Genomic DNA, 27153 nt, shown 5'->3' with positions numbered 1-27153 from the left:
CATGCACAAAAATATTAATGATTGAAATCTAAAAGGTGTTTTAATTTTCACATCAGGTTTGTCTCTGTTTAGTGTTTAACCTGGTAGACCCTGTATGTAAGCGTACATTTCAGGTCTTTACAGTTCCATAGGCCCTACATTACTAACCCTGTGGAGCACCACTATTAGCAATAGTTTCTGTAATAATAGTAATAATAGCAAAATACTTAGCCTAGTGTTAAATGTGGATCCATGTAGACTCTGTAGGCCATTACATTTCCCCAAACTTCTGTTATTTCCCTCTTTCTCAAATTTCCCAACATGTCTCAGTAGGCATGATGCATTTACAAAGAAACAATAATCAATCATTTGTAGATTGCAAAATGGGTAAGCCCTATACATTAGCTCCACACTGAAAAAAATGATGTGTAAAATTTACTTTAAAAACATTTCGCAACTTTCCGGCTTCTCATCGTTTAATAAAACCCCTATCCAGATAAATCTCTCCATCCAGATAGAGTGAATCTGATTGTGATTGGATGTAGAGAAGTATAAACATATACCATTCCGACTCCCTTTTGGTTTATACTGTGATCCATCACACATGCACACGTCCCCCCCCACACACACACACACACTCCAGCAAGAACATAACAGACGTATGTAGTCTAGTATGAAAATGATCCGTGCAGAGACTCAAGAGAACTCCAGATAAACTCCAGTCCAACTAAACTTTAACTTTAATATATTTACATTGTACTGTATGTAAAATACATTCATTTACAATAAGCATATATGCAGCTGAAACACTAGGGAAAAAAAAAAGCCTAGTGCAAAATCCCAAATTATATATATATATCAACATTAACATTTTAATATTTTAACATTATAGCCATTATAGCTTTTAGTAAAATGTGTTTTGGGGAGGGGGGGAGGGGTAGTGCACTATAGGACGCTTTTGTTCTTAATGGCTTAATTTTTTCTCCTTACATTACTTTTACTTTTATACTTTAAGTAGTTTTGGAATCCAGTACTTTTTTAAAAAACACTTTTACTTAAAGCTCCGCGAGGTAGGATTGAGATTTTGTGCTCCTGGGCTCCCCCTACAGTTGCAGAGTGTAATAAATGTTTCAGGCGGATTAGTTTCTCTTTCTCGTTTTCTGGCTTTCACAGACATATTTGGTCTCTTTCCAGCTTCTGCCAGAGTGTCTGTATGTTAGTTTGTAAAGAATGAACCAGTAGTCCTTGTAGAACTGTTAGAACTAAAGGTCGGAAAGCAGGTCGCAGTTCTCGCGAGCGTTGGTCGTGGCCGCCTCGGAAAACTTACAGAGTCTGGTTTGAGCTCAGAGGAGCTCCGGCACAGACACGAGAGCACCGCTATTCCTCCTGTTACACCTCAATGCAGCGCTGCAGTGAGATTCAAGCTGTAATTTCACTTCTTTAAAAAGATAAAAAATCAAGGAAATCCTACCTAGTGCTGTTTTAAATAGTAAAAAGCTTAAGTTGATTCTTCAGCTTTTACAGAAATATTTTAAACTCTAGTCTCTACAGTGTAATTCTCCCTACAGAGTAATGAATATTCCCCCAGATTTCTAAACTGGAGAACTTTTCAGTACTGATTTCATGAGTTTAAAGTGGAGGATCTTGGAGAAAACATCTACTCCAGTATCGATCAAAGGCAGTACTGTTTGCTGGAAGAAGCTCTGTGAATTATTTCCGATTTCGTCTTTAAGCTGGTCGATCTCCTGTCTCATCAGCTCCGCCTTCTCATAGTAGTTTTTCTTGATGAGATCTTCCTGTTCCGCCAGTTTTCTCTGCATAGCTTTTTCCAGCTCCTCCACCTGCAGACGCTTCTCCTCCTCAAACTTCGTCTCCATCTGCTGCATTCGCTCCTCGTGGCGCTTTCCCTCCACCTGCTGAGCTCGCTGAAGCTCCTTATGCTTTTCCTCTAACGCTTTCTTCTGCTGCTCCTCCAGAGCTGCCTTCTCTCTTTGCTCTGCCCAGGGTAAAGAGAGAGATGGAGGGAGAGATGGAGGGAGAGATGGAGGATGTGAAAGAAAGAATAGTATACTGTATCAGTCTGCAGTGCTGTAAGTATTGTATTAGTAAATTCCTTGTTCTGTCTGAAATCAGAGGTATTATTATCAGATCGCGTATTGGAAAAATATTATTTTATGATGAGTTTCTTTGATTTTACCAAATTGAAAACCTCTGGAATATAATCAAGAGGAAGGTGGATGATTACAAACCATCAAACCACCAAACTGAACTGCTTGAATTTATCCAAAAGCAGTGTGTAAGACTGGTGGAGGAGAACATGATTCCAAGATGTATGAAAACTGTGATTACAAACCAGGGTTATTCCACCAAATATTTATTCTGAGCTGTTTTTCTTTTTTTTTTGCATTATTTGAGGTCTGAAAGCTCTGCATCTTTTTTGTTATTTCTGACATTTCTCATTTTCTGTCAATAAATGCTCTAAATGACAATATTTTAATGTGGAATTTGGGAGAAATGTTGTCTGTAGTTTATTGAATAAAACAACAGTGGTCAAGTGCTCTCTTATCTTTTTTTTCTAGAGCTGTATGTACAAAGTACGGCAGAGACAGACTTGAGTTTTTGTCACATATGACATTTTTTTGTCAAGTGAAAAATTAAAATGCAAATGAAGTGATTTCATTTAGTTTTTAATTTAATTTATTTAATTTTCATTTTCACACGTTTGGAAAAAGAAAGAGCAAAGCAGTATTTGCATTTTCATTTTAGTTTTTTTTTTTTTTTTTAGGATTTACTGAACCTCCCATAGAGTAAAAGTACAAAAAAAGTAAATTGAGCATAAGATAAAGTGGAAGTGCTAAAGTATTCAGCATTCTTTGTACTGAAAGGCTATTTATTGGGGAACCTTAAATGTCTTTGCACAACTTTGCTGCTTATCTTGGACAATAGAATCCTACAGCAGTGTATACTTGGTGTATTGTGTTTTTCTTTCTACTTAAAATACTTTCTTTTTCCTAAATAATCAGTGCACCTTTTAATCCAGTGCTCCTTATGTAGTATGAATTTTAACAGTCAGGTTTTGTTAGCATTACCCGCTAAGTGCATTAGCCATCCGACCATTCAGAGGTGAGTATTATCGGCCTGTAGTCTCCTGCTGACCCCGGCTAGCACTGCTGGAGTGGTATTAGCATAAGCTGCTAACTGTGCTGTGCTAGCCATTTGGCCGTTAAGAGGAGAGGCCTGCTGAATTAGAAGGGAAACATGGCGACACCCCTGTTCCTTACTAGTGCAGCTTAAAATTTGCCTTATAGTGCAAAAAATACGGTACTTCTTGCGGATACACCACTTACTTGGGTTCGGCGAACAACATAATGTAACTGCGTAGGAATTAACAGCCGTAGACATCTCGTAGGGACTTTATTTCTTTGTCCCTGCGATTGGTTGACAGGAAAACGAAACAGCAGAAAGTATGCTATTTTGATCCCCATGGTTTCAGGTGTGTTTTACAGGTGAATTTAGTGAGATATTGGTGTTGGTTAGTCTAATAATATCTAAGGATATCTTACTCTGAATTTCTTTGTCTTTTTCCTTTAAACTGTTGTCGGCCTGGAGAATGAAGTTTGCTTCCACATTTGTTTCACTCAGAAACGCCTCCAGCACATCCTCAGCCTAAACACACACACACACACACACACACAAATACATTAAATAATGCTTTCTGTGGTCAGAATTATCCTTCTGTGGGTCTGGTCTCTTGCCTTGACCCCCTTGCCGGGCTGTGATTGGTACTGGGAGATGACGCTGTCTCGGTGTGAGCAGTAAATAGCATATCCTCCAGGCTTGGTGTATTCCCCCTTCTGCCGACCATCATTCAGATCTTTGGACAGTTTGGACAGAAGCTGCCAGCACCTTTGCTCTGAGCTCGACGCGTTCTCTCCAAGAAGCTCTGAGTAGTGTTCATCTACTTTCTCCTAAAACACACGAATACACAAACATTAACAGAATACAGAAACATTTCAGAAACGTATATATCACAGGAACAATTATTTGGCTGAAAATATTTTTAGGAATATACAGTAGCAATCAAAAGTTCAGACACTTTAAATTAATTGTTTTATCATAATTTTAAACTATGAAGAAAACCATATTGATTCTACAATACTTTACATTATTCAAAGTAGCTCCTCTTTTTTCTCAGTCAGCTTTATGAGGTAGAGTCTCCTGGAATTCAGGCTTTCAGTTAACAGCTGTGCTGAACTCATCAGGAGTTAATTACCTGAATTTCTTGTCTCTTAATAAAGTGTTTGAGAGCATCAGTTAAAGTAAAGTAGTGAAGAGGTAGAGTTACAGGTATACAGTGAATAGTGAATATTTGAGTAATGTTCGAATCCAGATTATGAGAAGCAACAACTACTCAACTAAATGAAGAAATTAAGGTCAGTCAATATGAAAAGAAGAATTTCAGAAACTTTCAGTATCCTTAAGTGCAGTCACTGCAAAGACCATCAAAAACAGTATAATGATGAAACCGGCACTCATCAGGAGCGCCCCAGGAGAGAAAGAGCAAGAGTTTACTCTGTTGTCCAGCCTCAGAAACCACAAGTTAACAGCTCCCCAGATAAGAACACCTAAATACTTCACAGAGTATTTTTGTTTGTTTAACAAAAAAACGTACCGCTCCAAAATAAAGCGTTTGTTTATTCATCTATATTAATTTAGAAATGCTTATAAGACATTAATAAACAATTAACACATGACCAGAAATGGCAACAGTGACCTGTTTTTGCCAAATAGTGATTACACATTAGTTTACGTGGTTAAACCTCAGATCTTTCTTTTAAGATACCTGCTGTATCTTACATTATCGTTATACCTGTTATATTACCATACTTATGTTTAACCATCAATATGTGTAACTACACAATGATAATGTGGTGTGCTTTCACATGCTGGTTTTACAAGCACCGTGCTTCGTCTGAGGGAGGGATCTATACCTACTTTTATTCAGTGTTTTTTTTTATATCAACAATAATATTGTTATTGCATAAACAGCCTGGAATATTGTGATATAATTTTATATATAATATAAATATGTGTATGTACGCAGTGTGAGACTCACTGTGAGTAAGCTGATGTATTTTCCTTCTTGGTCTTGGAAGGAGCGCTTCATGAACTCAGTGGTTGCCATTTGGCTCCACTTCTGGTGTTCATCCAAAATATCATCTGCACTGACAGGAAACGAGCTCCTCACCTGCAGCACAGAATCACCAGCTTATTCACCTGTTCAGTAAATACACAGTGTGTTTTTGTGTGTACAGTGCTGTGAAAAATTTTATTTTTTTGGTTTAACAAACACATTTTAATATGTCATAATATAACATGAAAAAATATAAAAAGCACTTTTAAAATGATAATTTAATTTATTAATAAAAAAAAACAATCTAAACCTAGCTAACCCAGTGTAAAAAAAATAGTTTGCCCCATAAATCTAATGACTTGGTTGTGTCCTTTACTCTTGGCGAAAAGAACTGCAATCAAGATTTACTGATAACTGGCAACGAGTCTTTCGGTCAGCCGGTCACTCCTGGGAAGGTTCACCAGTGTTCCATGTTTTCTTCATTAGTGAATAATAGTGAATCACTGTGTTTTTCTGGAGTCTAAAGTGTATTTATTCAGATTGTGCCATAGTGTGTTGCTTTTTGAGATGTTTTATCCTGCTTCATTTTTGTCAGACATTAGGCATGATAAAACCCCCACCCACTAGATAAGTTGAAGAAATGCAATCAGACTTTGTCTGAGGGAAGGATCTGTACCTACTGTTCATGGCAAGTCAGCAGATGAGGGAGATGTTAAAAGTTTCAAATAAAGAGCTTGTGCTTCTATCGCGGTTAAGCATGAACTAGCTTGTTTGTGTTTCACAACTTAGCATAAGCTAATGCTAATGTGTGGAAAAAGTTCAGCGTACACATGGAGCATGGCCTAAAAGTGTCAGAGCCCTTAAACAGCTCACCTAAAAGGGACTACAACTGTTAAGAATAGAGCTGGTGAGATCTCTTTATCTTTATATGAGAGTAATTGTGTGTAAAGATCTTCATAAACATGTTTTGTATAGAACATATACACACTGTATTCTAACTTGTGTGAAAACAGGTACAATATGTCTCATTTAAAGGAGGCAATACACTGTATGTTAACTTTTGATCAGGGTCTTTTGGGTAGTTCTTGTTGTCATTATGATTTACAAGGGGCAAAGACATTATTATACATATTATTGTATAATAAATGGCTTCATTTATTGTGTGTACAGGTATTTGTTACCTGTGCCATCCCACTCTGGTACACTTTAAGCCCCTCCTGCACGGCTGCCTGGTTCTCTATCTGGGCCAGAGTGACCACAGCGTTCTCCAAACACGGCATATTCCCACTGCTAATGGTCTCCACATACAGCCTCACTAGATGACTGAACACTGAGAATACACACACATACACACACTTGTTGGAGCAGAAGTGCATCATTATAGAAAAATTGTGCCTCCGCAATTGTGTTATGGAAAACTGCCCGACAGGGTGGACAACAGTGGTTGAATTTTTGATGGTGACTGATTTTCTATAATGATTTTAATCAGTGATATTTTGCAGAGACAGGGTGGACTAAACATTAAACATTACATCTCAACTTTTCCGTCCCTTGAAAATAAAACATTGTGAAAGTTGTGATGTCACCAGAGGTCTCAGGTAATGAAGTACAAATACTTTGTTATCTTATTTAAGTAGAAATGTAGGTTATCTATATTTTACTGGAGTATAATATAAATAATTTTTTACATTTTTACATAATTATCTGAACTTTCTATTCCTTTAATTTAAAAAATAGCCTCGTTACTCCTATTTCATTACAGCTTTGTTAGGGCTCAGCCAGTTCCCGCAGCGGCCACCAGAGGCCGCCATAAACCCACCAAGGTGGTAAGAAGGGACCCGGCTGAGAGTTCATTAGCACAGAGTTCATAAAGGCCACATTAAAGCTAATAACGCGTCATCAGCCTCAGCTGTGGTACCGTCTTTAAAAAGACGAGCTTCCAGCAGACTGCTGTCGCAGACTTTATGCCCTGTGACCGGTAAACGGTAGCTCCACTGAGCAAAACAGCTGAAAAGAAAAAATGAAAGAAAGCTTGCAAAGCTGAAAAGAAAGAAAGAAAAAATGAAAGAAAGCCTGCAAGGCTGAAAAGAAAGAAAGAAAAAATTAAAGAAAGCCTGCAAAGCTGAAAAGAAAGAAAGAAAAAATAAAATAAAGCCTGCAAAGCTGAAAAGAAAGAAAGAAAAGATTAAAGAAAGCCTGCAAAGCTGAAAAGAAAGAAAGAAAAAATTAAAGAAAGCCTACAAGGCTGAAAAGAAAATAAATAAAAGAAAGCTTGCAAAGCTGAAAAGAATAAATAAATAAATAAATAAATAAATGAAAGCTTGCAAGGCTGGAAAGGGAAAAAAAGAAAAGGCAAGGCAAAGAAGAAAATATTTTTTTTCTTTATTCTGTTTCTACTGTCTTTATTTTATTTCAAACAAAGGCATTATTTATTTAGCTTTGTCACGCCGAAAGGGCGTTCTCTTGTTTCTTTTCCCCTTTGTCTTTTATGCACACACTCCCTTTATTAATAAAGAAGAAGGATACAAAATTATAGTAAAACCCCTACCACGACAAGCTTGTTTTCATTCCGCCTTCTCAATAAAAAAACAACACTGTTTAGAACCTGTATCGTAGCCTGATCTCCGGGAACCCCAATCTTAAAGTAAAGTCATGATCAGTACAGTGATGGCAGCACCCAGAGATGTAGCTAACGCTACGGGCTGTGCAATGTTAAAGTTTTAAACTTAGTAATGCCTCGTTTTAAATGTCAGAGCTCTCTAGATTCTACCAATGAAGTGTGGAGCTACTTTGAGCTACTGGATAACGGTGGAAAAAAGCGATATATCAGGGCAAAATACGCACTGAAGCGCCTGTTTATAAAGAGTGCTGGGCAAACAGCACAAAATGACTGGATCTCGGAACGCTGTGGGAGAGCGGAGGTGTGCTATTTATTCATCAAACGTAAGAACTTTTTATCATGTTTTACTACAACAAAAGTCCACTTTACACCAGAGTTCTCCTGAAGTGTTTAAAGGGTTTGCCTCTACATCAGATAAGTAATTAAATCAGAATAAAGAAACGGGTTAAAGGTATAAAGTGTGGTGAAACACTCACTCCTTCCCGTGACTCGGTGTCCTCCTTTAAGCGTTTTTACTCTGCTTTCAGTAAAAACATGATCACAGAAGCGCTGGGAGACCTCCAGAAACCCGGGGTGAAGGTTAGCCTCGCCCAGGTTCTCTAGCTTAGACATGCTTTCTGGGGTGGCCGGCATCGGGAACACAAAGCACTTCCGCGATGGGAAGTAGCTTCGGATGCACTGCCGCGGAACATTGTAATCACTTATCTTCTGGCTGATTCCTGAAAAAGAAAGAAAGACAGAAAAGATCGATACACTTTAGTCCATGTTTGCCTCATTTCCTCTTTTGTTAGTCTTTTCTATTCCTGTCTTATTTCATTCCCCATGTATTTTATTGAGTTTTAAGTGATAGACCAATTCAAAAGTACTGAAAATCAATACTTGGTAGAGCCAGTCTATTGAGGTTTGTCTCTACCAGCTTTGATCATCTAGAGACTTTTTACCCTGTTCTTCTTTATAAAACAGCTGAAGCTCAGTCAGGTTGGATGGATCTTCCACAGAAGATCAATGAGATTTAGGTCTTTGGGACTTTGACTGGATCATTCTAACACATGAATATATTCTTTAATCTAAACCATTATAGCTCCACTGTAGCTCTGGCTGTATGTTTAGGGTCATCGTCTTGTCGGAAAGTGAATCTCCTTCCCAGTCTCAAGTCTTTTACAGCCTCTAACAGGTTTTCTTCTTCCAGGATTGTCCTTTATTTATACAGCTTCCCTGTCTCTGCTGAAGAACAGCACCCCACAGCATGATGCTGCCACCACCATGTTTCACAGTAGGAATGATGTTGTTTTCAGGGTGATGAGCAGTATTAGTTTTTTTTTGCCAAACATTGGTAAGTGCCTTGGATTTACGCCAAAAAGTTACATTTACGTCTTGTTTCTTACCCAGCCTCCTCGTTATCATTCTCAGGTGTTCCTTGTTTTCTCAGCTCTACAAATACCTCACATTTCTTTGTTCTGTGTCATCCTTTGTGTGCACTGTTTAATATTTATGTTTTTTTGTTAAACTTATCTTTGTGTAGTTAGTCTCTGGTTGTTTGTTTTCCTAGACTTTAGTATTGTTTGTTTCTTTGTTTATTGTCTTTACAGAGATTAATAAAACCTCTTTGCCCTCTACGATTGAATCGCTACAAATTGTTTTGTTGTTCTTTTTATTGTTACCAAATTTACCAAATACAATACCCAATGGTCCAGTATGATCATCAATACCTTTCTTCAGCTGAAGAGCGTTATCCAGGTACTCATCCTCCTTGATTGGTCCCTTTTCCCTCGTCGTCAGCTCCAGACTAAAGTCTCGCACCGCCCAGATGAAGTTTGGGAAAAACTTCACAAACTGAGAGTCTTCCTCCTCCTCCTCCTCCTTATTTTCAACACCTTCTGCTGGAGTGGGTGACTTGACTTTAATGTGCTCTGCCAGCTGAGTGACGAAGCTGCAGCATTATAAGGATAATAATGCATAATAATGGTGTGTAATAATGATACAAATGATAACTAGTATATTTGATAACTAGGTGTGTGTACAGTGTTTACTGGTGTATAGAAGTGTGTACCATTGTGCGCAGGTGTGTAGGGGTGTGTAAACCCAGCTAACAATTTTGGTTAGCAGAAAGTTTTCTGAACGTTACAGTTAGTATTCTTGGTTTGTTTAATCTGTCAGGTTTTCTTGATGTTCTTACAACATTTTTAAACGCTCTTATAATGTCGCTGCAACAGCACTTCAATGTTCACGTCAATGTTTTCATTTCTAGTTTTGGGAATGTTACTTTTATTTTTTCTATAATGTTAGTATACATCCAGCACATTTTTTTTAAACGTTCCTGGAACCTTATTTTTGTAACGTTACACACTAACCTTCCTGGAACCTTATCAAAACATTGCTAACAGCTCTTATAACGTTCTCTGTTAGCTGTGTTAGGGGTGTGTGCAGATGTATAGGTGTGAGTTTGTGTGTGCAGGTATGTGTACAGGATACTGCAGTTGTTCCAGTGCAATGTTGTCGATGGTTCCTCGGCTGTTGTAGACCAGAGTGCTGCTGAGAAGAACCGCCAGGCAGAAGATCCAGGTGTCGTTCTTAGAATCTCCCTAAAACAACACCAACATTAAACATGGCAGGACAGTGACCTCACGCTGTTACAGGACTGCTAATACTGTATGTCAAATAGGACCAATAGCACTAATAAGGCCCAAAGCACTGTAAGCAGGACTAATGTATTATCGGCATTAATAGCACTTATAGCACTAGTAGGACAAATTGGACTAAACAGGACCAATCAAACCAAAATGAATAATAGGACCAATGCACTGATAGAACTAATGGGACAAATTGGACCAATCAAAAGAATATGAATAATATGACTAATAGGACCAACTAGATCAACAAAACTAATAAGACTAATGCAACAATAGCACTAATAGAACAAATAGGACTAATAAGACTATAAGGCCCAATGTACTGAAAGCACTAATACAACTAATACAATAATATAACTAGTAGGACATATAGGACCAATTGAACCGATATGATTAATAGGACCAATGCACTGATACCACACTCTAAAAAGTGATTTTGTGTTTTAGTCAGAAGAACTATTATTGTCAAGTTGAGTGAACTTACCAGCAAGAACAACTCAATAAAATGAGCTCAGTGTCATGTCTGGTGCTGAAAGCACGTCTGTGTCTCCCACATTCAGCTCTATCTGCGATTCTCACAGTAACAACTACAATACCCAGAACGCACCACTCCATGACACAACATACACTCCCGATCACATGACACATCACATGACGCCACCAGGAAGCCCCGAGTACTGATTATCCACAGTATTTAAGGACCATGCTCACGCTCACCCCTCGCCGAGTATCTGTTTGGAAATTCCTACAATACAAAGCGTTTCTCTTGCCCTTGCTATCTTCCGTGTATGATCTTGTTTTTGTTTTCTACCGACTTTGATTTTTGCCTGCTCCCTTGTGTTGGATACCCGTGTATGACCTGGACTGTTTATAGTACTTTGGATTTTTGCCTACCCTGTTATACTGCCTACCCGTGTATGAACTCTGGACTGTCTTCCGTTTATGGTATGGTTTTTCTACACTGCGTGTTTTTGGTACTGACCCTGTTTCCGTTGACTACCCCTGTCTGCTCTATAACTTTAAATAAAGTTATTTTATTGTATCTGCACCAGTCTCATTCCTGTCTGGCCCTGACACTCAGAGAACTTCAAAAATGTGATTTCAACCAACTTTAAGTATACTACACGTGCCAAAGCTCTTTCTATAGTGTTGGTTCATACAGCTTTCCTATAGGCTCCTGGCACCATATATTTGCATATTGGGAGTGGGCTCTTCCTTACTTACGTTCTTCCCAGTCAGGTGTGGGTCAATACTAGCAAACCATTAATTGCACAAATAGGACTAATGTAATAATAGCACTAGTAGGACAAATAGGACCAATGCATTGACATATAGGACCAATTAGACCAATACGTCTGTAATGACTAACTAGACTAATGCAATAAAAGCACTAACAGCACAAAAAGGACCCAAAGCACTGAAAACACTAACAGAACCAATACAACAATAGCATTAATATCACTAGTAGGACAAAAAGGACCAACTAGACCAATACAACTAAAGCAATAATAGCACAAATAGGTACAATAAGACTAATATGATCAATGCAAATGAAAGCATTAATAGGATTAATGCAATAATAGCATTAAAAGTACTTATAGCACTAGTCAGACAAATTGGACCAACCAACCAACCAACTAAGACTAATGCAACCAATGCATTAATCCTATTAAGCCTAGAATCAATAAGACCAATAGGACTGGTATTAGTCTCAGGTAGATGAAGTTTTAGAACACTTCATGGGACTGTCTGTGTTGAGGGTTTTTCAGATTCTGTGCCGCTTTGAGAAGTTTTGGGTTCTCACCTTCTTCACGTCCCCCAGTCCCTCAGTGTCCAGCAGCACCAGAGTGTGATCTGGTTTATTGGGGTGTGGTACACACCACATCCAGATACCCTTAGTCTCGGACTCGATGGTGCTGCCCAGAGCAAAACCTGGAAATGTCCACAGGAATAATCAGCAATATATAAAAAAGCACAGTCAAAAGTTTGGACACATAGTAAATGAAGAGTGAAGTGATCTACCGGACTATAAAGGAGCACACATAGTATAAATGAATCATGTAGTAACTTAAAAGTGTTAAACAAACCAAATACAAAATGTGAAGAAGTATTTAGATGCTCTTATCTGGGGAGCTGTTTGTTAACTCTCGCTCTTCCTTTCCTGGGGTGGTCCTGATGAGTGCCAGTTTCATCATTATACTGTTTTTAGATGGTCTTTGCAGTGACTGTTCTTAAAATTCTTCTTTTTGGATTGACTGACCTTCTTTTTTTAAACTATTGACTTGTACTGTATGTCTAGAAAAGGTCACCTGATCCTGCTGGTCAGTCTCTTTTACAAAAAGTGTGTCCCAAATCCAATCTCTACTTGGGCTGATGTGTTCCAATTATTTTAGAAGGCTTGTGTATCTAATGATTTGGCCGGTTGTTTCTACAGATAGCAGCCGCGGTGTAAAAGGAAAATAAAGATTATTATACAAATAATAAATATAAATAATCAGAATAATTAAAAAAACGAATTAAAGCAATGTGTACAGCGAGGCTGGGGTGAACTCTCTGTGATAGACCCAGGTGCAACCTAAACTCATTTAGCTCTTGTGATTCTAGTGAGGATGAAACTGAAACTTCACGTGAAGCGTTACTGTTTTATACAGTACGTGCATGTCAAATGGTTCAGACAGAGAACAAGAAGCATCATGTTTGGTCAGATATTTGGATTTAGACCAGTTTTACCTGCTGTGTGAACAAACATTTAACAGCAAACAGCAAACCACTGACTCTAAACCTCCTGCAGGAGGAGCTGCTCTTTTATCAAACTTGAAAAACGTAAAATAAAATCTTTCCACCTTTAAATTCTTTAAATTCTTGCATTTTCCTGTTTTCACCAATCCCACACACCTGACCCACTGCTAAGCGGTACACATTACGTCATAAGTTCAGAGTTCAGGTGCAGATTTTCTCAGGTGTGCTCTTACCTGTTCGTTTACCTGCCAGGCGGTTCATGAGGTAAGACTTGCCGGTGCGGTACAGACCCACCACAGAGACCACCATCACCGGCTGGCTGATCTGCTCCAGGTACCGAATGGCACCGTCACTCACACAGAATGAGCTCCCCACATTCTCCACCAAACACACTGGATTCACCATCGGATCTCCGCTCATGATCACCTGCTGGAGAATAAAATAAAAATTAAATAAAACAGCATTTTTAAATATTTATATCTAATTTTTTTCCCATTTTCTTTCCCACCCATTCTGCTGCTACTATTCAGCTGTATATCCCTTATCACTAGTGATCCCACAACACCAGGAGAGTGAAGACTAGCACACGCCTCCTCTGACACAAGTGAAGTCAGACTCCGCCCCTTTATGAAATTTTACGAGTAGCATCACAGCGTACTTGGAGGAAAGTGCAGTGACTCGGTTCTGATACATCAGCTCACAGACGCAGCCTTGAGCTGATCCACATCACCCTAGAAGTGACGAGGGGGAAGAGTGCCATCTACTGTACCCACCCAGAGAGAGCAAGGACAACTGTGCTCTCTCAGGGCTCCAGCAGTTGATGGCAAGCTGCATGACCGGGATTTAAACCAGTGATCTCCCGATCATAGTGGCAGCTCCCTTAATACTACTTAATAATACTAATAAAGCTACTAATAATAGTCAATTTTAAAATAACCCTAATTCAACTTAGACTCACTCAGATGCGCCCTCTAGTGTCACTCTATCTGGATGGAGAGATTTATCTGGATGGGGGTTTAATTGAACGATGAGAAGCCGGAATGAAAACCAGCTGAAATGAAATAGGAGTAACGAGGCTGTTCTTATTAAAATGTAAGGAGTAGAAAGTTCAAATAATTGTGTGAAAATGTAAAAATAATTACTCCTATCTTTACTAAAGTAAAAATAACCTACACTTCTACTTAAGTAACGTAACAAAGTATTTGTACTTCATTATTTCACACCTTTGCTCAAAAGTAAGTAAACACCCTTATGAAAGTATGGGCGTCTCAGATCTAGTTTACAGGCACTGATCTAATTTTAAACACTGGCTTTGTCTGAAGAGAAAACTGGTTCAGTCGGTATCCTGTTGTTTTGTTCATCATCTGTTCATCATCTGCCACTGCCTGTTATCTTCTTATAATGGTGTTTCCTCAATTATAAAACAGCCTATAAATGTTGGTATGTGATATGTGCTTCAGAATGCAATGTTATAAAACATTTTCTGGTTTGTTTAACACTTTTTGTACAGAATAGTTCTGCATGGGTTCCTGTATAGCTTTAATGTCTTCAATATTAAATTTACAATGTAAAAAGAAAACATAAGCTTTGATGACAGATTTGCACACACTTGGTATTTTTATATGGACTAAATCTTATATTCTAATTTATAGGAGTGTTTGTTAAAGGTGTTTTTGGACTAATATCTCCTATTCATTCTCGAATTATATTAATATAGGGTGTAATGTGGTGTAATGTGATGGCAAAATTAGAATAAATGCATGTTTGGTTGTATATAGATGGCAACAAAATAAGAAATTAAGCGGTCATCAAATGACACTATTAAATCCTATGAAAAAAACTGTTATCAAATGAAACCAGGGAAGTCTTAAAGAAGCCTTTCTATACTATTAATGACATGAATATTAAGTGATATTACTGTAGCATTTTAGAGTAATGGAAGGTCAAACTTAGGAAAAATGCAAATTCGTTTTTGCGTGAACCAGATTTTGGAGTCCTATAAAACCAGCAAATCAAATATTTATCAAATGGCACCATGACATTCTTAAAGCATGCTTTCTATATTATTATAGACATAATTATTAAATTAATTTACTGTAGCATTTTGGAGTAATAGGAAGTCAAACTTTGGAAAATGTCTATTTAATTTAGCATAAAACAGATTTTGGAGTCCTATAAAAACAGCAAATCTACCTGTTATCAAATGACATGGTTACATTCTTGAAGAAACCTTTATATACCATTAATGACATGAGTAATAGGTGATTTAACTGTAGCATTTTAGAGTAATAGGAAGTCAAACTTAGGAAAAATGCAAATTCGTTTTTGCATGAACCAGATTTTGGAGTCCTATAAAACCAGCAAATCAAATGTTTATTAAAGGACACCATGAAATTCCTGAAGCAGGCTTTCTATACTATTAAAGACATAAGTATTACATTATTTTACTGTAGCATGTTGGAGTAATGGAAGGTCAAACTTAGGAAAAATGCAAATTCGTTTTTGCATGAACCAGATTTTGGAAAAGTCCTATAAAACTATCAAATCAAATATTTATCAAAGGATACCATGAAATCCTTAAAGCAGGCTTTCTATACTATTAAAGACATAAGTATTACATTATTTTACTGTAGCATTTTGGAGTAATGAGAGGTCAAACTTTGGAAAACGCACATTCAGTTTGGCATAAACCATAATTTGCTTAGGGCACCCAAAAGGGCAATTGCCAGCCCTGGTTATTGCTGAAAGATTTTAGACATTTTAACCGTAATTCTGTTCAAACGAAGAGCATATCACTTACCGTCTGATGTCTCTCGCTCTGATTCTGGCTGGGCTGGTTGGGGCAGGGTTCTGCTAAACAAAAGCTTTTCGTGGAAACCAGTGGGAGGGTCCGGTGTCTGGAGATCCTATCTGATGCTGCATGCAACCTTCTGCACTCGCACTACTTTCACTTTTACTTTCAGCCAATCATCAGCAGCAGCAGCTTGTGCAGTCAGTCTGCAGGATGTGGAGATAAACCCAGCTTCGTCTCTTTAACTCTGGCGTTCCTTCACTTTATAAACACAACCCGAGGATCTGGAGCACGAGAACTCACCTGAACCGCCATCACTGCTACACCTGCTACACACTGGCCAGTCCTGAGGATGGAGAGTAAGGTAGGTCTATGTTTGGGTAAAGAGGAGCACAAACACACACTCAGCTGTAAACAAACATACGGCTCTGTAAAACATGAAGAGATCACTTCAGTTTCTGAATCAGTTTCTCTGATTTTGCTATTTATAGGTTTATGTTTGAGTAAAATGAACATTGCTGTTTTATTCTATAAACTACAGACAACATTTCTCCCAAATTCCAAATAAAAATATTGTAATTTAGATCATTTATTTGCAGAAAATGAGAAATGGCTGAAATAACAAAAAAGATGCAGAGCTTTCAGACCTCAAATAATGCAAACAAAACAAGTTCATATTCATAAAGTTTTAAGAGTTCAGAAATCAATATTTGGTGGAATAAACCTGTTTTTAAGGACATTTTTTTCATGCATCTTGGCATCATGTTCTCCTCCACCAGTCTTACACACTGCTTTTGGATAACTTTATGCTGCTTTTTTATGCCGGTTTCACTGCTGTGTTGAATTTCACCTGGTTTATGTATCTGTATCAGATGGCCGGGGCCATGGAGAAGCCGGAGTGTCTGATCAGCAGCGACTCTGAGGGAAAACTGTGTGTTCAGAAAAAAGCTAAAGAGATTCTGGATGGTATATCTAATCCAGTGGTGGTGGTGTCTGTGGTGGGACTCTACCGCACTGGGAAGTCTTACCTTATGAACCGCCTGGCAGGAAAGCAGGAAGGTAACAGCACACCTGAGAATGTAGTATAGTATGTAGTCTGTTGTACTGAACTCTGCTAAAGCATGAGTAGACTGATAAATCACTGTACTGATGATCAGTTATTTATTAATCTCAGTGTTACTGAACTCTACTAAAGCATGAGTAGACTGATAAATCACTGTGCTGATCAGGTATTTATTAATCTCAGTGTTACTGAACTCTACTAAAGCATGAGTAGACTGATAAATCACTGTACTGATCAGTTATTTATTTATTAATCTCAGTGTTACTGATCTCTACTAAAGCATGAGTAGACTGATAAATCACTGTGCTGATCAATTATTTATTAATCTCAGTGTTACTGATCTCTACTAAAGCATGAGTAGACTGATAAATCACTGTACTGATGATCAGTTATTAATTATTAATCTTAATGTTACTGAACTCTACTAAAGCATGAGTAGACTGATAAATCACTGTACTGATCAGTTATTTATTAATCTCAGTGTTACTGAGCTCTACTAAAGCATGAGGAGACTGATAAATCAGCGGAATGATCAGTTATTTATTCATCTCAGTGTTCCTGAACTCTACTAAAGCATGAGTAGACTGATAAATCTGAGACATCTCTTTTAATGTTTAAAATATTTTTTAGGCTGTAATCTAATATTTGTCTGTTTGCTTTTCTTCGATTTTTTTAGGTTTTGCTCTGGGCAGTACTATCGAGTCTGAGACTAAGGGTATCTGGATGTGGTGTGTTCCACACCCCAATAAACCAGATCACACTCTGGTGCTGCTGGACACTGAGGGACTGGGGGACGTGCACAAGGTTTATTATTTTCTGAACATTTTAATTTAATTTCAATTAGGTTTGTCACATATTGATATAAGCGGCACTGACAGTAACTTCTGTGAAATATCTACAAATTAGCCATTCCACAGTAAATACATATATTAACTATAATTTGCTTGATTTTGTCTTAAGTTTACCATATAAAAATAAACTGTGTGTTTCCATTGAATATAAAACACACTGTGAAAGGTCTGTTGGTTAGTTTTAGTGACCTGTGACACCTAATTGATTTACCAAATGGATTAAAATGTATTTATAGGCACTATAAGAACATGTGATAATGAGTTTGAGTCCTGGTGCCTCACCTTACAAAATATATTTTGATAACTGATGAAAGTTGGTGATTCGTAGATCTAAATAAGCTTCTGATGGTTATTTTCAGGGTAATGAAAAGCATGACACCTGGATCTTCTGTCTGGCGGTTCTGCTTAGTAGCACTCTGGTCTATAACAGCCTAGGAGTCATAGACAACATGGCACTGGAGAAGCTACAGTATCCTTCATCAATGACTTACAAGGTTTTATCATGTACTTAGACTGATTAATCACTGTACTGATCAGTTATGTATTAATCTCAGTGTTATAAAACGCTACTAAAGCATGAGTAGACTGATAAATCACTGTTCTGATCAGTTATGTACTAATCTCGGTGTTATTGAACTCTACTAAAGCATGAGTAGACTGATAAATCACTGTACTGATCAGTTATGTATTAATCTCAGTGTTATTAAACGATACTAAAGCATGAGTAGACTGATAAATCACTGTACTGATCAGTTATGTATTAATCTCAGTGTTATTAAATGCTACTAAAGCATGAGTAGACTGATAAATCACTGTTCTGATCAGTTATGTACTAATCTCTGTGTTATTGAACTCTACTAAAGCATGAGTAGACTGATAAATCACTGTTCTGATCAATTTATTTATTAATCTCAGTGTTATTAAACGCTACTAATAAATCACTGTTCTGATCAATTATGTACTAATCTCAGTGTTACTGAGCTCTACTAAAGCATGAGTAGACTGATAAATCACTGTTCTGATCAGTTATGTACTAATCTGTGTTATTGAACTCTACTAAAGCATGAGTAGACTGATAAATCACTGTTCTGATCAACTTATTTATTAATCTCAGTGTTATTAAACGCTACTAATAAATCACTGTTCTGATCAGTTATGTACTAATCTCAGTGTTACTGAGCTCTACTAAAGCATGAGTAGACTGATAAATCACTGTACTGATCAGTTATTTATTAATCTCAGTGTTACTGAGCTTTACTAAAGCATGAGTAGACTGATAAATCACTGTTCTGATCAGTTATGTACTAATCTCAGTGTTACTGAGCTCTACTAAAGCATGAGTAGACTGATAAATCACTGTACTGATCAGTTATTTATTAATCTCAGTGTTACTGAGCTTTACTAAAGCATGAGTAGACTGATAAATCACTGTACTGATCAGTTATGTATTAATCTCAGTGTTACTGAGCTTTACTAAAGCATGAGTAGACTGATAAATCACTGGAATGATCAGCTGTTTTTACACAAATACACAGAGATGCAGTTAATCCCCTGAACAGCGCCCTCTGCAGCTATGTGACGAAACTGACTGAGAAAATTAAGGTAAAGGCACATATGAATGATGATTATGACGACTCCGCTGAGTTCATGCGCATTTTCCCCTCTTTTATCTGGGCTGTGAGGGATTTCACACTTGAGCTGAAAAGAGGAGACCAGACCATCACAGCTGACGAATACCTGGAAGGTGCTTTAAAACTTAAAAAAGGTAAGAAATTGCATTTAGATCAAGTGTAAACACTTAGAATCTCACGCTATATGAATGTCTAGTTGTGGTCTCTAGTATAAATGAAGCCATTTGAGATGATTTTATGAAAAAGGTGCTCCGGTGATCCAGAATAACGCTGCTTTAGTCTGGTGGAGGAGTGGGTGGGGATAAAAGATAGGATTTCGGCTCTTCTTCATGAATATTCATACATGCAAACATATTGCCTCTGATTGGCTAACAGCACTCCGACACGAGGAGACAGCGAGGCAGACAACAGTTAAAAAACTTTTTAAAATAAAGACATTTTTACTCTAAATAACAGTCTTTGCAATGTTATATGTTACTTTACAACATGTGTAATAATTCCCTGCTAAGTGAATAGAGTTGAGCTACTGACCTTCTGAGTCTTAGAGTCTCTGTAAAACACCAAATCCACTGGAGATCCTATGTAAATCTGTAGTTACACACAGAAGTGAGGAGTCCAGGTCCAGAAAATAAAAATTCACCCCGATTTTTACTTTTAATTAGAGTAAACAGAACTGTTCTAAACATCTAAACACCTACCTATCGCTATTGTACTTGGCTGGTGGTGTTCCTCCATAGACAAATTCTAACCATTTGTTCCTTAGCTCAGAATTACTGGGTAAAGCATATAAATAACACTGATGTGTTATTCGCACAAATAACACAGGAATTAACTGCCATGCTGTTCATGAATACTAATTCACAGGTTGATGTAGACACTGTGCTTTTCCTGATCGCCTCTGAATATGTTTTTATTAATATTTTCTTTTAATAGCTGCTGCAGACAATGGAGGCTGAGTAAGAGTTTCATCATGTGCAGCATCATAAACAAATAATGCTCGGATCAGACTACACGATTTTAGCCCGATTTTGACACAATTTTGTCGGCACTGACACATTGCGTGCGTCGGATCCGAATTTTATTGTCATGGGCGACAAAGGTCCGTGTAGTGACACAGTTAAAGATCAGTAGTTTGACGTGAGCGACACTTACGTGTAGTGTTGCCAGTCCCCCGAGAACGACACAAAACGAAGACAACTGCTTAATCTGACATAGTGAACATTGTGAGTGACAAAAATGTCGTGTAGTCTGAGCTTGGCATTAGAGAGACCTGCTGTATTTCACAAAGAACAGGAAAAGAAAAAGTGGATTTTTTTAGCAGAAGGACACTTTTAATGTAAATGAATGCCCTCCTGTAATTATGAAAATAAAAATACATCTTGCATTTTGTCACGTTTTTATTATTTGTAGGTAATACTGCTTATGTTGAAAACTTCAACCTGCCCAGGCGTTTTTTGCGCCACTTTTTCGCTGAGCGGCGGTGTTTTGTTTTCCCACGGCCGGCTGATGTCCCTGACCTGAAGAACATGGAGAAACTGCCTGAGGAGAAGCTTGACCCACTATTTCTCCAGCAGTCCAAAGAGTTTTGTAAACACGTCCACAGCAGCGCCAAACCCAAAACTGTCCCAGGAGGGCGCACCGTCATCGGCAGCGGTCAGTAACTACTACTTACTTTGCATCAAGAGATAAAGTACTGGGACACACTGGGCCTGCCTCTAGGAGCCTGTTTGCCATTTGCCATTCTTATTGTAGGTCACGCAATGCCGTCCTGTGGTTGATCTCTGACACTCGAATAAGTTGACAGTCAATCTCCAGGCCTGAACCACATTGAAAATCTCTGGAATGTAATCAAGAGGCAGATACAGTAGATGGCCATCAAACAAAGCAGAACTTGTTGAATGTTTTCAGCAGGAGAGATAAGTCTGGGTGAGATAAGGTCACCCAAAAGCAGTGTGTAAGACAGGTGGAGGAGAGCATTATGCCAAGATGTGTTAAAGTTCAAAATCAGGATTATTCCACCAAATATTAATTTCTAAATTAATATGAACTTGTTTTCTTTGCATTATTAGAAATCTGGAAGCACTGAATCTTTTTCATTATTTTGACAATTTTTCAGAATTTGGGAGAAATGTTGTCTGTAGTTTATAGAATAAAACCAGTGTTCATTTTACACGAACATAAACCTATAAACAGTAAAATCGAAGAAACTGAAATCTCTTATTTTTTCTGGAGCTGTATATCTGCAAGAAGTGTAAGTACGTAAAACAAGTGGAAATTATGGAATTATGAAGATATTTTATCATATCTTGATTTTTTTTATCTTATTGACAATATGCTTTACTAAGCATATCGAGAATATTAAATCCAAAATGTGCAAAAAAAAATTCAATAAAACCACATTACTACACATGAAAAAGTATCTAAATAGCAGTTTTTAAGAATTTTTCTTTTGATGCATTTTGCGCATGTTAAAATATTGCAATAAATACTGTGCATGTCTTTAAAAGTCATGATGTAATGATTTTATTTGCCAACACATATCACCATGTGACTGGGTACACCTTAAGTGGTTTATTACTGTTAATATCAATATCGGATTTATATTTTATCAACCAAAATGAAGAAATGTATTATGTGGTATTGTGATATACACAGGGTTTGGAGAATGAAACTGAAACACCTGGTTTTAGAGCACAATAATTGATTGTGGTGACGGACAGTTCTGGTGGAAACAGGAGAGTTGAGGTGCACATTGAATTCTGCGTGATTTGATCAGCCGTGGTTTTATGTTTTTTGGATACAATCCGGGTTATCACCCGAACATCCCTTTCAGACAGCTTCCTCTTACAGCATCCACAGTTAATCCTGTTGGATGTGGTTGGTGCTTCTTGGTGGTATGCTGACATTACCCTGGATACCGTGGCTCTTGATGCATCACAAAGACTTGCTGTCTTGGTCACAGATGCTCCGGCAAGACGTGCACCATCAATTTGTCCTCTTTTGAACTTTGGTTTGTCAACGATAATGTTGTGTGTATTGCAATATTTAGAGCAGAACTGTGCTCTTACCCTGCTAATTGAACCTTCACACTCTGCTCTTACTGGTGCAATAATGTGCAATTAATGAAGATTGAACACCAGGCTGCTCCAATTTAGCTATGAAACCTAAAATCCCACACTAAAATGACGACAGGTGTTTCATTGTCCAACCCCTGTAAGTCTTCTGAAATGTTCTCATAATGTCTAAATATGAATAATAATATGTGAGTCTTGATGCCACTGACTGAATAATGTCTTCTGCAGTTCTGGGTGGTCTTGCTGAGGTCTACGTGGAGGCCATTCGTAGGGGTGATGTTCCGTGTCTGGAGAACGCAGTGGAGACCCTGGCCCAGATTCAGAATGAGAAGGCGGTGGAACAGACCCAGGAGGTCTATATGAAGGAGGTTCTGAAGTCTATCCGGTTACCAATGGACCCGGCCGAGCTTTCCCGCATCCACAGAGAAACAGAGCAAAAGGCGGTCAAATTCTTCATCAGCATGTCCTTCAACGACACCAAGCAGGAAGCACAGCTGAAGCTCATGGTAATTTATAAATACTAGTGGTGTCAATAGATTTAAAAATATTTAATCTGATTAATCACAACAAAATTCTGTGATTAACTGCAATTAATCACATTTTTTTTTCTTTAGACATAAATTTTTAAAGAGGATATTTAAATGTAAATAAAAAAATGAATGTAAGAATTGTAAAATGCAATTATATGTATATTAGTGGTGTCAATGAAAATACTAGTATATACTTGTATGTTTGAGGGGAGATAAAATCAACGTAAGGTGCTGGAATAAAGAAGGGATGATAAATTGAATTGTAAATGTCTCTGCTCTCTCTCTCTGTCTGTTTCTCTCTCTCTCTCTCTCTCTCTCTCTCTCTCAGGGTAAAATCCAGGCTAAGTATGAGGATCTGTGTTATCAGAACCAGGTTGTGTGTTTGGAAGTGTGTCGTGAGGAGCTGAACAGGGTGTTTGCTCCTCTGGAGGAAGGTCTGAGAGATAACTCCTTCATTAAGAAAGGAGGATACAAGAAGTATCGGGACACACTCCGGCGCCTCACTGCGGAGTACAGAGAGATCACACACACACAACACACTGTACAATACACCTTCTCATTAAATGTTTTTATTTATTTTAACTTGTGGTTTCTGAGGCTGGTAACTCTGATGAACTTATCCTGTACAACAGAGGAAACTCTCGCTCTTCCTTTCCTTTCCTGGGGCGGTCCTGATGAGTGCCAGTTTCATTATCATAACGTTTTTGATGGTCTTTGCAGTGACTGCACTTGAGGATTTTTGAGAAGTTTTTGCTTCTCATAATCTGGATTAGAACATTACTCAAATATTCACTATTCACTGTATACCTGTAACTCTACCTCTTCACTACTTTACTTTAACTGATGCTCTCAAACACTTTATTAAGAGACAAGAAATTCAAGTAATTAACTCTTGATGAATTCAGCACAGCTGTTAACTGAAAGCCTGAATTCCAGGTGACTCTACCTCATAAAACTGACTGAGAAAATCCAGCAGAGATGTTCAAAACTGATCATCTAAACAAGCGGAGCTACTTAGAAGAATGTATAATGATATAAAACATATTCTGGTTAGTTTAACACTTGTTTTTTTCTTCATAGTCTGGATGAGTTTAGTATTACTCTACAATGCAGAAAATGATGGTGCCGTATATTAAAATTAATTAATGAGAAGAAGATTGACCTTTGACTTTTTATCACTGCTAAAAGACTTGGACAACTGGAACTGTGTGTGTGTTATATGTTATATTATCACAGTGTGAAGAAGTGTTGACTGAGTATCTGAAGAAAAAGGAAGAGTATGGGAATATGATTCTAGCAGCGGATCTGGGTCTCACTGAAGCAGATAGGGAGCAAGAAGGTAAATTTCCCCCCTCCTTCCCTTACTTCATTACTTTACTTAAGTAGAAATGTTGAAACATTTTTGCACAATTATCTGAACTTTCTACTCCTTAAATTAAAAAAATATACAAATATCCTCGTTACTCCTGTTTCATTTCAGCTGGTTTTCATTCCGGCTTCTCATCGTTCAATAAAACCCCTATCCAGATAAATCTCTCCATCCAGATAGAGTGAATCTGATTGTGATTGGATGTAGAGAAGTATAAACATATACCATTCTGACTCCCTATTGGTTTATACTGTGATCCATCACACCTGCGGTAGACCTGTGGGTAGTGCACTGTAGGACTCTGTGGGCGTGGCCTAAGCTACCTTTTGTTCTTAATGACTTTATTTTTTCTCCTTACATTACTTTTACTTTTATACTTTAAATGTAATTTTGAACCCAGTACTTAAAAAAAAAACACTTTTACCTAAAGAGTAAAAAGTTGGAGTTGAAGAAGTATTTTACTTTACTTTACAATTTTACTTCTGATGAATGCAAGTACTGCACTTTTCTCACCTTTGTATATGCATATGTGATTCTTTCTCTTTCAGTGATACAGCTGAAGAGAGAGGCTGGTGAACAAATGCAGAAGGTTCTAGAAGAACAGATCCGGCTGCAGGAGCAGGCGCTCAGTGACCAGGAGAGAACCTACGAGGAAAACGTGACTCGTCTGCTGGAGAGAATGGAGAGGGAGAGAGAAAGAGCACAGGAGGATAATAAACGAGTGCTAGAAGCCAAACTAAAGGTATTATTTATATAGTAAACTCCCTAAGCCCCGCCCCTTAATTAGACTTATTAAAGTTGCAGTTTCATTACTCCAGATGGTGGCGCTATAATATAATATTTTATTGATTTATTTTATTTTTTTAAGTGTCAATCTGTTTGTATGGTTCTTTAGAATTTTCTGTTTTACATATATATTTAATTTATATTAAATTCTGATTTAAAATGAGTACTTCTTTTATGTATTATTTTTTACTATTTTTATTCTTTATTATTTCAAATTTATTATTAAATGTTTTTAATCCCTTTGATGTTGTAAATGCTCTGATGTTGCAGACGTCCTCTGAGAAAATTACAGGCTGAATTATCTACTGATTTTCTCTGAACTCCGTGCTCCTCCGGTAATTGTAGTCCTGTCCGGGAGCACATCTCTGAGTTTCGTCTCCGTCTCTTCGTTTAATAAAATAGCTATTTGTCCACTGCCGCGCACCGTAATTACACTTTGGGCGTGCCACGGCCACAAACAACAACAGCGAGTGGAAATGGAGGAGCTACTGAACGCTACTGATGTCATGTGACCGAGAAAAAAAAGCCTGAAAACTCACTGGTCCTCCTGTTTTTTCAATTGCAGTTCGTATGCAGTTTGAGTTTTATCACTGAGTAGAAGTGTGTAATATTTTACACAGACGTCCCCCTGAGAAACTAATCACTATATTTCAAGTATCGCAGTATCGCAGTATCATGATATTATCGCTACAGTGGGCAACATGTTTTATGTTCAGGTAAATGTCTGGAGTATTGCTATCTTGGCATCAGAAAACACAGGTGCACCACTGACTGTCTGTGTGTTTCAGGAGCAGGAGGCTCTGATCCAGGAGGGCTTTGATGAGAAAGCTGAACAGATGAAGAAGGAGATTAAAGGTCTAAAAGAGGAGATGGAGAACAAGAGCAGGTCAAAGCAGTCTACCTTCAGTAAGGTGGTGGAAACCTTTGGCACGGCATGCCTCTTCATACCTGGAATCGCCTCTAAAGTCGTTGGTATTGGTGCCACATTACTTTCTAAATTTCTGTGAGGAACCAGCAACCTGAAGTTCTCTGCAATGATGGAGCTCCATCTGATACTTCAGGATGAGTTGGGGATGAGGGGAGGTGGTGATCTGGACAGCAGAGACAGTTATTCCAACAAAAGCGGGATCAACTTTTTAAATATTATTGATTCTATAATAATAATCTTGTTCGTATAGTGTATTTTTCTATGTTCTCTGATCTCTGAAAGAAAGCATTTTATTTGGTGATTACTCAACCATTATTTCTGCCTTTTATTTCACTTTAAAGTGTTAGAAACTGCTGAACATGGAATTTAAATAACAAAATTGAATTAAATTAAAAATTTAATGTCCAGAAGATAAGTAAATATGTAATCTGTTGTGTTTGGGCAGAGAAAATGTACTGAAAACTCACCCTTAATCAAAATATTGGAAATCTAAGCTTACTGTAAATAACTAGAAGCACTTTACTCACCCAAATCTGTGTGGATTAATATCCAGCACTTGTTTGACAAGTTGTTTTAAGAATTACAGTTTTGTTTACTTATGCGCTTCCCCCAGCTTCCCCATTAGAAGGGAAACATGGCGACACCCTTCACTTAATGTGCCTCAATATAATCCTGTGCACCTCATTTATTCATTATGAATTTTGTCCAGTTTTTCTTCCTGCTTTTTAGCTGCCTGGAACTGAAGCCATGAAAGCACAGCGGGATTGTGCCTCAATCTTGGTCAAATATAATTAAATAAAAGTTAAGTTCATTAAAGAAAGTAATATTAATAAAGGAGAGGTTGATTTTGTTGTTCTAGTTTGCTGTTTTTCATTATCACTGAAACTGCAGCTGCACTGATTCTCAGTTATAAAATAAAAAAGGATAAAGAAAGATTTAGAACATGTTCTGTTCAGTAATGGCTTTGACTGATGTTATAATGTGGAGCTTAATACACATTTTCATTGTGTTTATTTCATATTTTGCAA

The 27153-nt window shown here is 37.6% G+C and overlaps 2 protein-coding genes across 2 annotated transcripts; one reads left to right on the top strand and one right to left on the bottom strand.

Moving 5' to 3' along the window:
- Positions 1 to 909: 909 nt before the first annotated feature.
- LOC103024483 (guanylate-binding protein 1) lies at positions 910 to 16003 on the bottom strand. Its single transcript, XM_049485172.1, has 11 exons — positions 15903 to 16003; positions 13336 to 13531; positions 12168 to 12295; positions 10206 to 10315; positions 9443 to 9663; positions 8210 to 8452; positions 6295 to 6443; positions 5096 to 5227; positions 3735 to 3947; positions 3543 to 3645; positions 910 to 1975 (listed from the first exon to the last, which is right to left on the bottom strand). Exons 2-11 carry the CDS (start codon positions 13520 to 13522, stop codon positions 1572 to 1574), a joined length of 1890 nt encoding a protein of 629 aa, XP_049341129.1. The 5' UTR covers positions 13523 to 13531; positions 15903 to 16003; the 3' UTR covers positions 910 to 1571.
- Positions 16004 to 16087: 84 nt separating this feature from the next.
- LOC111197344 (guanylate-binding protein 1-like) lies at positions 16088 to 27153 on the top strand. Its single transcript, XM_022686692.2, has 11 exons — positions 16088 to 16257; positions 16766 to 16952; positions 17633 to 17760; positions 18167 to 18276; positions 19379 to 19572; positions 20849 to 21091; positions 22741 to 23018; positions 23371 to 23583; positions 24279 to 24381; positions 24960 to 25153; positions 25986 to 27153. The coding sequence occupies exons 1-11, from the start codon at positions 16246 to 16248 to the stop codon at positions 26202 to 26204; spliced, it is 1881 nt and encodes a 626-aa protein (XP_022542413.2). The 5' UTR covers positions 16088 to 16245; the 3' UTR covers positions 26205 to 27153.

Source organism: Astyanax mexicanus, chromosome 11 (assembly GCF_023375975.1).
Source record: "Astyanax mexicanus isolate ESR-SI-001 chromosome 11, AstMex3_surface, whole genome shotgun sequence".
NCBI classification, from domain to species: domain Eukaryota; kingdom Metazoa; phylum Chordata; class Actinopteri; order Characiformes; family Acestrorhamphidae; genus Astyanax; species Astyanax mexicanus.
The sequence above is the reverse complement of the archived record's forward strand: the minus strand, read 5'-3'. Positions and strand labels throughout refer to the sequence as shown.